Source organism: Poecilia reticulata, chromosome 5, assembly GCF_904066995.2.
Source record: "Poecilia reticulata chromosome 5, P_reticulata-male-v2, whole genome shotgun sequence".
Lineage (NCBI taxonomy): Eukaryota > Metazoa > Chordata > Actinopteri > Cyprinodontiformes > Poeciliidae > Poecilia > Poecilia reticulata.
Window position 1 is genome coordinate 14,392,387 of NC_088834.1, and position 15,373 is coordinate 14,407,759.

General features: G+C 38.0%; 1 protein-coding gene across 7 annotated transcripts in view; it reads right to left on the reverse strand.

Annotated features, from left to right (window-relative positions):
- Nucleotides 1–15,373, reverse strand: part of cfap20dc (CFAP20 domain containing) — a 44,853-nt gene that overhangs the window by 10,037 nt on the left and 19,443 nt on the right. For 6 of the 7 annotated variants that reach the window (XM_008408748.2, XM_017304619.2, XM_017304617.2 and 3 more), the window contains 2 exons: nt 12,107–12,448; nt 8,337–8,576 (listed from right to left, as the gene is read on the reverse strand). In XM_008408748.2, coding sequence (XP_008406970.1) covers nt 8,337–8,576; nt 12,107–12,448 — 582 coding nt within the window. Of the gene's footprint in view, nt 1–303; nt 617–8,336; nt 8,577–12,106; nt 12,449–15,373 lie in introns of those variants that run through there. The other variant, XM_017304618.2, reaches the window with a different exon arrangement.

The window sequence follows — 15,373 nt, forward strand, 5'->3', positions numbered from 1 at the left end:
TTAGTCTTTGCATTGCTTGATTTAATTTGGTCCGTCTGAGTTGTCCCACTGCCTTTCTTTATCTAATCTTGTAGTAGAAACTAAAATTGCACCCTGTGGAATTCCACAGGTAATGGACTGACGATGGCATGTTACCTGGAGAGGACTAGGAAAGAAAAACACCCAGAAACTGAAGGTTAGGAACCATTTCAGTATTCCGCTGTAACATAAAAAAAAAACAGCCCCACATCTCATCATGTAAACTTAAGATAAACTGGAATTTCAAACAAAGCACTTGCATTGAACAGAACACAAAAGTGCATCTGCTGTTCTACAACGTACATCATTTATTTTGAACAAACACTATTTTCCATTTGCCTGACAGCAAAATGTGGTTTGAAAGTTCAATTCAGCAGCTGTAGCTGATGCACTGATGGCATGCCTGACACACAAGTTGCTGCTGAGTTTCTCAGAAAAAAAAGAAAAACATACAAGACGACTGGCTTTTACAGCTGACATCTCAATTGCTTGCATTGTCTCACTGTATTATCATCAGTGATCATGGAGCTGTAGTTTATTATCGCTCCACCTCACTCCACTTTTGTACATTAGGATCTTGCATGTGAGTAATGCGACCCTGCAAAAACAGAGAAAATCTTAGGAGCTGTGTTTGTCTGGCAAAATTAGGACTTTTTGGGAGGGCAACAACAACAAAAATGTAAACATTCAGCAAAAAGCTTTTAATAAAAGCATGCATTGCAACCCCATAGGCAAACGGTTTAAATAAACCGCAGTAGAAAATTACTGTCTACCTCAAGAGCATTTATTTTAATCAAGACTGTTTTCAGGAGTTGAAAGGTGGTCCAACTACTGTCTCATGGCTGTTCTCTTTCATTTTCTATATATGCAGCTCCAAGTGTTTACTTCCACTGCTTACTGCCCAAACAAATTTACAGGCGAGGCAAACAATGAATATTTGCTCTTAAGTGAAACAAATGTGTATTGTGTAGCTCTAACTGAAACCTTGCTCAGCCACGGCTTTCAAATGTAATTATATTACAAATTCAGTGTAAATAAAACTTGTAAAGGAAAATGTAATACAGATGTATTAATTAATATGGAAGGCTATTTTCTAACTCGCTTATCTTTTAACTATTTTTCATGGAAATTTTTTTTTTGCCTCCGTCTACGTCTTATTTTACAAAAGGAAGATACAGAAAAAGTCAAACTGTAGGATTAGAAAAAACTGTGTTAACACTACAAAGATGAAAAAGCAGAAAAGAAAAACTGTTCCATATCATTTTCTGTACTCTAAAGTTGACGTGGGAGGTGCTGAAGTTGGAGTGTCAGAGAGGGCAGGAGGTTCTTAAAGAGACACAGGCAATTTCAAAGTGTCAGATTCAACTATAATGCAATGTCAAATTTATTTCAAGTTGTTTTTGATATATGTAGCATTTTCACACCAAGTGAAGGTAGCATAGTTACTTGATTGTGCTTTAAAATGATACTATGTGCCTGGAAAATGAATAACCCCCTTTATTTTATTAAGTCTCAGTAATGTAGAAAAAAAAAGTTCTGAAAGGTTTTGCTGTTATAAATAAGAGCAAAACCAAAATCAGCTGGCAGCTGAAGAGAGCCCAGAATCAGCTAGAAGCCATATCAGCAGGTCAAGCCCTGAAAATGTGGTCAATAATTGACAAAATCACAAAATCTCTGATAGGTCCTTGTGTGTTTTAATTTTAATATTAAAAACTGTTTAAAGTTTGATTATTTATTTTTTACATGTACAATCTCCCTTCAGGAGGACAGATGTAGATTTGATCTGACTGACCTGTGTGTGTGGGTTTTTCCTCACTGGCCTGCAGCTACAGACAACACAAATCTAAAACCAAGCATGTTAGGTTAATTACTGATTCTGAACTGGGCGTGAGCACAAGTGGGTGTCAGGTCAACATTTTGGCCCTGATGTGGTGGGTATGCTCCACCTCCTTCCCAAAGAAAGCTGGGAAAAGATCCAGCCTCTCTTGTGGTGTGTGATTTACAAGATAAATCACACACCACTAATGGATGTATAGGTTTAATTTTTACATTAATATTAGAAATGTACGTTTTCATAAACCTTTTAACCAACATGAAATATAAGTAAAGAGACCACTCTGTTAACAATTTAGCAGTAAATTGGACTTTTTCAACACGAAGGTTACATTAGGGCTAGGCTATGTAGCCTCTATATTAAGTGCTTTTATCCACATAGTGTTGTATCTGAACACTGGAATCTCTTATCTATTCCTCCCAATGATGAGAAAATATTTGTGGCGGCATGTGACCTCCTATAGGAAAAGTGCTGTGCCAAGCTGTTTCAGAGCTTCCTCTCCTTTTATTCTGTCAAGCTGATCCAAGTACTTTAGGTTAAAAAAAAAAAAACTGAACTTTTTTAAAAGACGCTGATGTCATCACTGTTGCTACTTCTCAGGCAGCTCACCATAAACATAAAAAAAAGTCACCCTAGCAACTACAAAATGGAGCCGAAGTCAGTCCGCCTTGAGTTGTTGTGGCAGGATCGGTCAAGAAAGGTGTTTTCATAACAAACAAAGGAATGCCCCATTTGTTGGGGAAGATTGTCAGGGCACTCTTGTGTTGCTGGTGATTGTTGAGCTTTTATCATCGTGCAAGTTGCAGGCTTGTCATGAGCTGTTTAGTCAACACTGACATGTAAGAAAGCTCTTTTGATGAAGCGACTGGATGAAGCTCTCTACAAACGCTTTTGTGGCATTTAAAACACCGGAGTCTAGTCGTATGTCTTAACCATTTAAATTCTTCACAGCAACTGTCATAGTCAACTTGGCAAATGTTTTTGGTGCAAGGAAAGAAAAAAAAAAAAATCAATTTTTGAAAGAATAAAAAAAAAACATTTCTTGGTGTTGCCATTTGTTTTGGGCATTTTGGGGATTCTGTTTGAATCAGACTTCCATCTGTGGTTATTATTGTCAAGATAAAAGCAAAAGAATTAAATTTGTTTTAGCTTTTTCCAATTTTTTTACTGAAAACACAAATGTCATTTGCCATCTTTAGGAAAAGACAGAAGAATAGATGATTTTCATTTTTTTATTAGCAAGCAGAGATCCAGAAAATGTGACATGCATAAGTATTCAGCCCCATTGAAACAGATACCCCTAAATAAATTCCAGTTTAAACAACTGCCTTCAGAAATCACATATTTAGTAAATAGTCCACCTATGTGTAACTGTAGCTCAGCTTTCTTGTGAAGTCCTTAGCCTAGCGGTTCTCAACGTGGGCGGTACCGCCCCACAGAGGGCGTTCAGAGGACGGCAGGGGGCGCTGGCGGAAATTTTTACAAAAGGGGGGCGCTGGGAGTTTGGGGGGCGTTTGGTCGAAGGTAAACTTTACACCTTAAATGCACAACAATGCCAGTTTAGACTTTGAGCAACTTGGTAAAACTGTATTGTGTAACATTAAAACATGCTTGGCTGCAACAGTATAGATGGCAGCTCTTCTTCTCTTCAGTGTTTGTAGCTTCTTGGCGCAGCTCCATTCTCCTGCTACTGTAGCTTCACCGTATCAGTTCAGCGTTAAACCGACTGATGAGTTGCTGTGATTCACTTTGTCTGGTATTTTTGTACATATGTTTAGCCAGTTCTGTGATCATATAAAAGCAGCAACTTATATTAAAAAGTGTTTTATTTCCGTTTGAAGGCTGCATGCTTCCATGGAAGGACAACAGAAAATCGCTCTTATAAACATGTAATTACTAAAATCACGATACCCTGACTTTGTATCCCTCTGAAAAATGAACCCATTTAAATAAAGAAATCCCTCCATGGGTGATACCACGATAGAGAGCGTTCATTTTATAGCGTAAGTGGTCCGGTATGAAACGGGTGTGATAGAACAACAGTACCACAGCACTTTTAAATTTCAATAATCAGAATACAGAAATTGTTTCCGTTGTTTTAAAAGGTTTATGTCAGTCTGCCTTTCCCCCATCGATGCGCTTCCCGACAGTCCTGAACCTTAAGGGGATAAAAAAAAAAAAAAAAACGACGCGCACATTGCGCAAAACTCTGAAACAGGAGAAGCGGGACATAAAACGGAGCGACGAATTAGATGTGAATTATGGCATAAAAACAGAGAACGCTGAACAGTGAAAAATCAACACATGTGAAACACATGACAATTAGGCGGCGCAGCAGGTGATGAGTGAAGATTACTGATGGTCAATAAACGATAAAATAAATGTAGCAACAGGAAAGAAACTAAAGTAGACATAGCGATAAACCAAGAGAGCTTTTATTTCTCATTCCACATCACCCTGTTACTAATCAAATGAAACTAAATAGAAATGAATGAAGTACAAAGTGCAAGAATAAACTAAGAAACTAAAGTAAATACACGGTGGCGCAAAAATATGCAGCGCATGCAACGCATAGGGGCACTGCACCAGAGGGGGCGTCAAAACCCCGTATTCGCATACACTTCAGCGCGGCCTTACGCTCCTTCACCTCGCGCACGTAACGGAGTAAATGTAGTGAGTTTTACCTTTCACGTGTCTTCGTCTGGGGGGCGAGCGTATGTTTTCTACGCTCCTTCACCCTTACGTACCTTCCTTGTGGGGGGTTGGGGGTGCGGGGCGCCAATTTATGTTTTTGCACCAACCTAAATAATATGTAATTGCAACCCTGTAAATACAGAGGAATAAACTGGTATGGCAAGGCCTTTCGAGCAATAATTAATACAGAGGACTGTATGGCAAGAATTGCCATGGGTTTGCTGAGATATATCTTACAGATCATAACAGTAAAGAACTGATCACTTATTTATGTTTTTAATTAGATTTGATATATTTATTTCTTCAATATTATTTTTCATGTCAATGTTAATGTTATGATGCTGATGACTCCATGACACTTTCAATTTCACTCACTAGGATTTGATTAAGAACCAGATTTGTTCTTTGTAATTTCTGCCCAGTAAAACTATTAATCTATAAATCAATAGGCAGGTCTATATAAAGATATAATCCATGTTTCTGTCTCATATTTGTATGGCATTAAAAGGACCTGGAACTTTTGTTTTTCCACTGAAAGCTCTGGTTTGCACAATAAATGCCATGTGGGTGAAATTTTATGGATGATACTCTGATGTCCCATTCTCCTGAAGGCAGCACAGAGCTGCACCACCAGAAACCGACAAAAATACTGAAGAGAAGAAGAGCCATGATTAATGTAGTTACAGTTCTATCCATGTTTTAATGTTGCAGAGCTCAGTCGTTTTGCAAATAGTTCAAAGTTTAAACTGGCATGTTGAACATCTTTTATGTGGTCATTTTGTGGAATATTTAACAACTAGAAAATTGCAAAAAATAAGTACATTTTTTCCACTCTGATTGGCTGCTGTTAGGTCTAAAAAATTTAACTTGAATGTTCATTGCATTTTTCATAGATGCCTGTGTTCTCTGGGAAATTATTTTTGATGATAAATACAGAAACAAGCATGAAAATCAAAACATCTACAATAGTGCTAGTAATATTAGTAATAAAATAATAGTCAGTGCAAAGTAGCCTAAAGATTCTTTGGTGGGGGGCGGTGAAGGACGTGGATAAAGGCTAGGGGGGCGCTGGCACAAAAAAGGTTGAGGAACACTGCCTTAGAGGGTAGGTTAAAGAACATTACTAAAAGACGACATCGTTAAAACCAATGAGCACAAGAGAAAATTCAGGGAGAAAGTTGTAGAGAAGCTTAAAGCAGGGTTTGAAATAAGCCAAGAATTGTCCATGTCACAGAGCAATATGTTGTCGACAATTTGGAAATGGGAAGATTATGGCAGAATCGCAAAGTTATCCAGACATCCATCTAAACTTAACAGCCCTGTGAAGGAGATCATTAATCAGAGAAATCAGCAACCAAGAGGTCCATAACTCTGGAACAGCTGTAGAGATCTACAACTCAAGTGGAAGCGTCTGTCAACTATTAGCTGTGGACACTAGAGTCTGGTCATTTTGGACCAGTGTAGAAAGAAAACCAGAATAGAAAGAAGCTCATAAGTGGTCCCATTTGCAATTTGCTACAAGCAATGTTTGGAAACATCTTACAAAAAGCATTTTTGGTCAGTTGAGACCAAAATTAAATCTTATTGAAATACATGAAAAATGCAATATGTGGCAGAAAACAAACATTGCACATCACCCTGAGCACAAGAGCCCCACACAAATGCAGCCTCATCGCACTCTTGGATTATTTATTTGGCAAGGAAAGGGAAAATTATTTAGAAATTATGGAAAGATGGATGGAGCTAAACACAGGGCAATCTTGGAAGAAAACAAGTTTCAAAAGACTTAAGACTTGAATTTAGCTTTTCTTTCCAGCAGGACAACAACACTACACATACAGGCATACTGACAGTAAAAGACAACGTCATTGTCTTTTAGTGTCAGTAAAAGACATTAAAAGACCACTTTTAGTCTCAGACCAAAAGTACAAAGATAGCAAAGACCTTAAGACCTTGTAGCTGCCGCTGTGGTAAAAGACGATTTTGCAAAGTGTTGAATCAGTGGGCACTGAATACAAATGCAAATAACATTTTATGCAACAGTTTCCTTCCATCTTACAATGCTGCACTACTACATATTACTCTAGCAAGATGCTGTAAATAAATCCACTGAAGGTTATGCATGATCATTTCTAACTTCAACTTCATTCACTCATTCAGACAGCCTGGTGGTTTCAAAATAATGAAAAGGAGATCTTATTACTCAACAGAGCTGACTTCTATTAGTCTGCTCCTGACGAAATAAGAAAAACATACAAGGAGCACAAAAACCTTTGCAAGGCACTGTGAAAAAAACGCCACAGAAAATTATGCATAGTCATGTCTCACTTTATGTTCTTTAGTTCTCAGTTTAATTGAGGCAACATGCCCCCCATGTTGCCTTGTTCAAAATAATAAAAAATAAAGAGCTATCCTTTTTCTGAAAAATATGTTTCTTCACAGTCTAACCACAGAGCAGAGTCCTGATAAAATAGGAAAAAAATATTTAATACATTGGAAAGGCAATGTAAGACTTCATTTTGCCCCAAAAAATCTCTTACCTATAAAGTCTGAGACCACATGTAAATGTGACACCTAATTTCACACAACTGCTTAATCTACAAGTAGACTGCTAGTAATGCAAGCCTCGCACAGCATCGCCCGGGGGAGAACTTCTGTCTGGGCTCTTACAGTGGCTGCTGAAGCAGTGAAACCAGCAACAATGGCACGAATGACAGCGGTGGGAATCACTGAAATCACAGCATCCAGGGACAAGAAATGGCTTGTCATTTCCTGTGAGTGCCTGCCTTTTCTATTAAGTTTTCGTGATTATCTTCTGGTTCTAAATGCATCACTTCATTTTTGTTGGAGGTTTTATTTGTTACAGTGTCTCCAAATCTATATCTGCTCTCGCAATATGTTGTGCTGTGTTTCCATCTTCTCTTTATTTAAAAGCATTTTCCCTATATACTGTTGGTGGTGCTGTTGTCATACTGTGCATATTAAGACTTTTAAACAATGCAACTGACTAGAGATCACTTCTGTAAATCTCTCTGTCCTTCGGTAAAAACTGAATCTATTGAAGGCTTCAGGAACTTGTTTTATATATATATATATATATATATATATATATATATATATATATATATATATATATATATATTATTGGTGACCATATCTGTGTGTTCTCAAACTAAACCACAAGATGAAAATCCCTTTGGTACCACTTATGTTTATGTGTAGTTAGAATCCCAGTACTTTAAAGGAAACCTGCATGTATAGAGTTGCTAACAGCCCCAGAACCTGAGCTTTTGTGATGATTTTTATTCACTGGGGATTCTGCAGTGAAGCCAGCAGTGTTCTATCTTCATAAAAGAGTCGTGCATATGCTAATGGATCATAATATAATGACCTTCAGTAGCCAAGAGCAAACTGCACCATCTTTGAATTCTGTAAAGACTTCTGGGGGATAATTTCAACTGACCTAAATAATTTTCAGTCACTGAGGGTGCTGCGGATATGATGCCAGTGTACTCTCAAAAGCAGGAAAAGCCCAATAAAAGTGCTACTATCTTCTCAATCCTTTGTAATGCAGAAAGCACTGTAGAGAAGAAGATGCATTAGCACTTCAGGGTGGCATATGTAGGGGCTTGAAATGGAAATTAGCAAGAGTGAGGGTCAACCGGGGTCAAAGGAAATATTTCAGACAGAAGGACAACCTACTAATGACTATATTACTCTGCTGAGCAGGGTTTGTTAGGAAAGAGTTAACGAGGGCTGATGGAAAGTATCAGAGCGTGATGGCGCATACTTGTGAGATGTGGGTCCAGGTTGAGGCGTCGTCGCTGCTCAGGCTGATGCTGACATCACACTGGTGGACTTGAGATGCGCTGAGGGCAGGAGCCCTACATTCATCTTCGTCCTGCTGTCTTTTCAGGCTTGCCAGCATTTGGAGTTCCTCGTCATCGTCTTCACACATCCTTGTGCTGGCTTGCAGTTGTGAGACATAATTACTCGACTCAACAGTCCTCAGCATCTCATTTTCTTCTCCCTTTAAATTTATTATCCATAAAAGATAGAGATCACTTATTTGGAGCCTATCCATTTTTTTTGTTTGTTTTTTTGCAAACTACACACTAAATTCAAAGACGTGACTAACAGACCCTATTTATTACATACCCCTTGAACTTTTCCACATGTTGTTACGCAACAACAACAACAAAATTCAATGTATGAATTATCAATAAAACCAAACAAAATCCACACTCATTTATACACCCACGTCTGTGAAAAACAGTTTCCACTACAGGCTCTCAGCTGGGCTGGGGCATAAACTGCTCATTCTCATGCATCTTAACTTTTCAACTCTTTTTTTGTTTGGCTCTGCATTTATTTCCACTAGTCTTTCCATCAATGCTGACCAGCTTCTCTGACCCTCTTGAAAAACCGCATCCCCAAAGCATGATGCTGCCGCTACCATGTCATACAGTGAGGATGATGTTTTTAGTTTTCCATCACTGCAATTTTAATGTAGAACAAAAGACATAACTTAATTTTAGCTGACCCAAGCACCTTCATGGATGTTTGTGCCACTTAATTTACAACAACCTTACATTACTGTTGTTGCTTTTTTTTTTTTTTTTTTTTAACAAATCCTTTATTTTTGGAGGACTAATAGGTATCCTGTCAACAGATTCTCGCACCTCAGTTGTTTGTTGACTAATGCTCTCTAACGAACCCATGAGGCCTAAGCAGAGCTGTATTATGTTGGGATTACATTACACACAATTGCATTTCATTTACTAATTAGGAGACCTGAACTGCATTTTTTTCAGGCTTATAAGGGCAGAGACATTTTAGATTCTTGGCATTCATTTTCCTTCTACTTAACACTTGTTGGCCACTTTGTGCTGGTCTATTATTATTATTATTATTATTATTATTATTATTATTATTATTATTATTATTACAATAAAACATTGACATTTGTGATGCCACATTGTAAAAAGTGGCAGCTTGCCATTTTTTACAATATGGCAAATTGCAAAAAGCTTCAAGGTGTATGAATCTGTAAGTACTGTATTCTTTGCAGTCAACATAGGAGTGAAAAGTTTAACTGCAGCTGGGATTCCAGGCAGACATTAAGGTAGTGCTGGACTTGCTCTGTTGCTTTAACCCTCTTTAAACAGTGCATCTATTGATTTAGGAGAGTCCTATGGTAACTTGATTTGTCAGACAAAGTGTAAGGGACTCTGGTGGCGAATCAATGGTAGTCAATACACTGGAGCTGCAGGAGGGGAAACAAACCCCTTGTCATATTTCTCTGACAACATTTCACTCAAAGCCATCACTGCGTGCTGCCTGCTGGAGTTGGCACAAATCAGCGGTGAGGAGTTGCACTGATGAAGAATGCTGCGATATCACTCAGCAGACAGTTGTGCGCATGCAAAAAGCAACAGCTTTGATACAGAACTTGCTTCAGGCCTTGAGATCACTTCAGCTGACTCCTCTCAGATCCTAGATGTGTTCGATATAAGCAAGGGACTCCCCTCAATTGTTGCTATAGTTTAATCCTGAAACACATTTTTGGTAACCCGTTTAGTTCCCTGAACTAACAGTGATCATGGCGTTGAAGTAGAAACAGGTAGGCAGCTTTACAGGAGTATTTATACACTTTATACTTTTACACATTACCTTACAACTATAAACAATAATGTGTTTTACTGGGATTCGTGTGACAGATCTGCACAACACAGTACATTAGTGTAACCTGGTAAAAGCCCCTTGTTCTCTGCTTTCCTTCGTACAGAGGGTCTAAAACCTTGTCTATTTAGAAACGATTGCTTGCTGCAGATGTGGACCATGTTGAAATTTAAACAATTGGATCTGATTGTGCCCAGTCACTAACATTTGGCCGTGACATTTGTACTGCGCCAGCTCAATTGTGAAGGAAGCTACGCTACGAGTTGTGTGCACTGTAAACAACCGTTCCCCACTGCAAAGAGAGAAGCTCCAAGTTTAATTGTTCAATATCTGAAAGCGCGGCCAACATGGACTGGATGGCTTTGTTCACTTCCTCCGTCACTGTTGCCAAGCTACAACCACAGGCAGACTACAATTCAAAAACAGCACAGAAACTCATCACCATTCTTCATAACTCCTCCTTCTGTTTGCTGATTGGCCAGGGTGAAATGCATTCTGAGAAATAGAGCTCAATGGGGCAAAACGCAGACGGCGAAATGAAGGGAGATGAGAATAAAGCGAAATTGCGTAGGAAGGCATTGGTCAGGCCAGCGTAGCTATGAAGTGGAAGGAAAATTAAACATGTTAATCTTTTTTTCCACAGATAAAAGTCTGAAAAGTGCAGGATTCATTTATACTTAGCTCCATTAAGCTCACCACCATCTAATCTAATTGAGCTTGAGCTACTGTACAAAAGAGAATCATTTCAGTCTCTACATGTGAAGAACTGGTGGAGATATACCTCAGAAGAATGCAACTGCAGCTAAAGGTACTTTTAAAAAGTATTAAATTGGCAGGATACTAACTCAGGTTACATTTTTCACGTGATTTTATATGTGGAAAATTTCAAAATTCCTTTCACCTCAAACAACACTATTTTGTTGACATAGGCCTACATACAATCCGAATGAAACACACAAAGGTTTGTGGAAGTAACATGACAAAATGTGGAAAAGATAAGGATGCCTAAAAACTTTTGTAAAGCACTGTAGTAAAAATGTCATAAAATGATTTAATATGACGACTGTTTCTTATGAGGCTTCAAAACTGAGTTTTAACAGCACAGCTAAACATAAGTAAGAAACTTACTGGAAGTTCTGCAGCACACAGGCAGCCCGCTTAAAGGCAATTATGTTTATTTTGGTTCATTAATCAACTTTTGTGGAAAGAAAACAAACAACAGCTGTCTGTCTTATCCCACTGTGGCGTCCACAAAACTCCCCACAAGCGTTTGGATGTTTGATCGAGTCAGCTCCGTGTTCACCTGTTCTTCTGTCACCTCTGTCTGATGCTTGATGCGGGACAAACAGTTTACGGTGGATTCACCCGAGCCTTTTTTTAGAGGAAAGGATGCCTGGAGGCACTGCTGGCAGTGGCTCAGAGTCAGGTTTTGACTGTTAAATATATTTACAGAAAAATGTCCTCAAAGAAGGTTGGAATTTCTCCTTCTTCTATGCCCGCCTCACTTGATCGTTTTCAGTTATTCTATAAACATTTCAAGCTTGAGCAGCTGTATGAAATTATAAAACAAGAAGAGCAATGACAATACTGAAGTTAAAAAGATTAACTTGTTTGGCTTTTAACTGATAAACTACTAGAGTCAAACCTGATTCAATAGTCATCTTACTGAGGATGCATTTCTTGTGAATGCTGACAGTCTTATCTGAAAAGCCACTGTTTTGCAGCTGTACACTGTAACATCAAAAGTGGGAGCTCGCAATGGGAGTAACTAGGTGCAGAATCTCATCTACATCCATTCAGTGAATTATAACAAGGCAAAGGAAAATATTATCCATAAGAGCACTTTGAGAGATATAGTGTAAAGTCTTTGAGTCCTACCTTAAGCTCTTTGGAGTCATTGAAGTGAACCTCTTGGAGAAGGCTCCTACAAAGTGAAACGCTGATATTTGCACCCAAAACCTGATCTGCTTTTTCAGACTTGTGCATGCTTCTGCTGGGTGAGTGGCAACGTGCAGGGACCATCCTTCCTGGTTCAGCTCTCCCGCTGCATGGATTCTGCATGCAGGTGTTAGCTAAATCTTGTCTTGGTGATGCTGGGTTTGTACTCGGAGATTCAGAAGCTAGAGGATTCTCTAGCTGCACATGCTGGCTTGTATCAGCAGATCTTGGAGCAGAAGGATAAGACACACTTTGATGGTGGAAGGTGATGTAGCTCACATCCTGAAAGAAATAAAAGGTTTCGGTCAGGTAAATATCACATTTACGGCTTTGTTATGTCAAAATGAAGTTGTTGGTTTTTTTTTCCCAAGATGCCGTCAATTCTCAAGTCTCTAATAATTACAATTAATTGAATTAATTATGAATTAAAAATCATTAGCCATAATATATAATGCATTTGGAAAATTATGAGATAATATTTACGCAGAAAAGGAAATCTAAATATTTGTATTCAGGGACAAATAACATAAAATAGAATGATATCAGTTAATGCTATATATCTGAATTCATTAAACAAGAAGTGCTTTTAATTTTGAAGAGCCAGAAATGTATGTGTATTGAGCAGGCACGTGCAGAAAGGGGGGCTGGGGGGGCTTGAGCACCTGCCCTTTTTGCTCCTTGCCCCAAAGTGCCCTTTTGGTCAATTTTTATTTTTATTTTATTTTATTTTTTTGTATTATTATTTTCTAAGCCCTCTTCTGACACATGTACTAACATTATTTTTATAATTTTTTGTACAACATAACACATGCAAAATAAGTTTGTTTTGCAAAAAAAAAAAAAATCACTTCATGAGACAAATGTGATTTAAATGTTTAAAAACGTTTTTTAAGCAAAACTCAGTAGGCTTTTCTCATGGTGACATGCATTAACAATTTAATATTTGCTTTTCTTTTTTCTCTTTTTTCTGCAGTTCCAGTTAAAGTTTGCTGCAGCTCTGCTTTCCTGAATGGACCGTCTTCATCTCCACTGCAAGTGCATCAAACAGGCAGCTCTTTTATAGATTACAGTCCACTAAAAGGTTGCATAGTGCCCTTGTTTATATTTTTAATAGTGTAATTATGTAAAGACAAAATATGTGTGGTGGTCCAGCTCTGATTTGCATATCTTGCTAAATTGCGGGTTTGAATATTGCAAAACTTTCCTATAACAAAATAAACCTGCAGAAAGAAATTACTAATAAAATATCTTACATATGCAGAGTGTTATGCTCTATATGGAGATGTCCGTTAGCTTTGATTGTATATCTCACATTTTTGTAATTTATCATTGTTTATTAAACTCTGAAAGCTGAGAGGCTTTGTTAATATTCTGTCCTAGAATGCAGTTAGATGTGCCCTTTTTTTTTTTAGCACCTGCCCCTTTAGTGGGCTCTGCACGGGCCTGGTATTGAGCAAGAGAATAGGATTTTATGAGGTGTTTGGTATATAGTACAGGGTTTTAAGAAACATGTCCATCACTTCCTCATCACCTTTGTTCCCTTAAACATGTTGGGTAAAGTCTGCACCAATCACCATTCTCTCAACTTTGCATCACTCTAGGTCACTCTAGAATTTCTGCTTTTCTTTTTATACACATCCTACCTGTAGGACATAACCACTAACAGCATTAATAATCATACCTTCAACTTTGAATCTCATCAGCCCATCTGACACCCCTATCACTACTTGAATATTCCTTACAAACTCCTCCAGCAGGATAACTCCTACACTCCTACTCCATTTCTCTTTCCTTCTACACCAGCATGCTAGAAAAAGTTTAATGGTAAATATGTTGATATTTCTGAGACTGGATCAGGCTTCCACTAATTTGGATTCATACAACTGACACCAATAAGGTTTTGTACTCGTGGTAACACATTCAATGTTTCAGACCTTTCAACAAAACCTGCGTTCATAAATATGCAAAAAAAATAAATACAATTACAAACGTACTTCAACAATTCTTGATGTCACATTTCAAAAGGTTTAAATGTGCTAATCTGCGAAACTATAAGATTTAGAGTTAGCTCTCAGCACTCCAGCTATAGATTTGTGCCAACTTGTGTAATATAGGACACTGGATATGGTTCTTTTCTGCACTGAAGGAAAACTCATGGAAACCACAATTTTGAATACCAAAAGTTACCCCAGCAAGCTTCAAAGATGCATGATGCTAAAAAGTTTGAGACTTGCTCCTTTACTGGGGGATGGCAGCTGAATTAACAGCACAGAACTCAAAATGTGACCCAGTTTCACAGCACAAGAAAAGGATATTAAAAATCTGACATAAATTTCCTCAAAAAATGCTATCTAGATCAGATGACCACTGTACAACTGTACACTAAAGACAAGCATTTTATTGTTTGTTCAGATATGTAGCAACACAGGTTAGCAAACCCATGACAACATGTACTCTTTAACTCATTCAAGGCTAACAAACGTTAAATACAGATGCTTTACTTGGACAAAACCTCAGTAATTATGCAGAAAGGGTTATGGACAATTTCTCTCCCTTCTATTGACAGTTTTTTTCTCAATGTACAACTGGGTCGCCACAAAAAAATCTATTGCTGGGGTTGTGAGACAAAGCTGACAACAGCTTCTGCCGTTCTCGAAGGAGCAAGCTACACACATGAGACACACTGTTCAAGCTTACACTGCATGAATGTTTCATATCGAAAGCATAGATTTTCTGTGGAGCATTAATTTAGTGTTATTCTGCACTATTGGTTACAAACTGACATTGATTTAATATCCTAACTTGATGAATAGATGCATCAAATTCTATTTATATTTTAATAAACCATGTTTTCAGGGGTACTGAGAATTCCCAGCCTAAAACCAATGTTTCTCTAATTATGTGTCCTCTCATTTTTCTCTCCAGCCTCTGCAAGTTCTTCACAAAACAGGGAGTCACAGCTATTGCATGCATTTAGACTGATTGCTAGCGTATGTGCATTTATTAGGCTCATTGTATAGGCATCATTTCTCTCAAATTAAGTCCTCCTAGTGTAACTCCAGCACTGTATCACTTCCTTCTATTGTCCTTCATCTCTTAGGATTGTTTAGGGTGAAATGTTATCATAAGGCCCTGGAGGCTTGACGCTCAGTGGTTCCACATATTATTTTCTCTACTCGCTTTCTTTGCTTTATCATTTTCATAAGT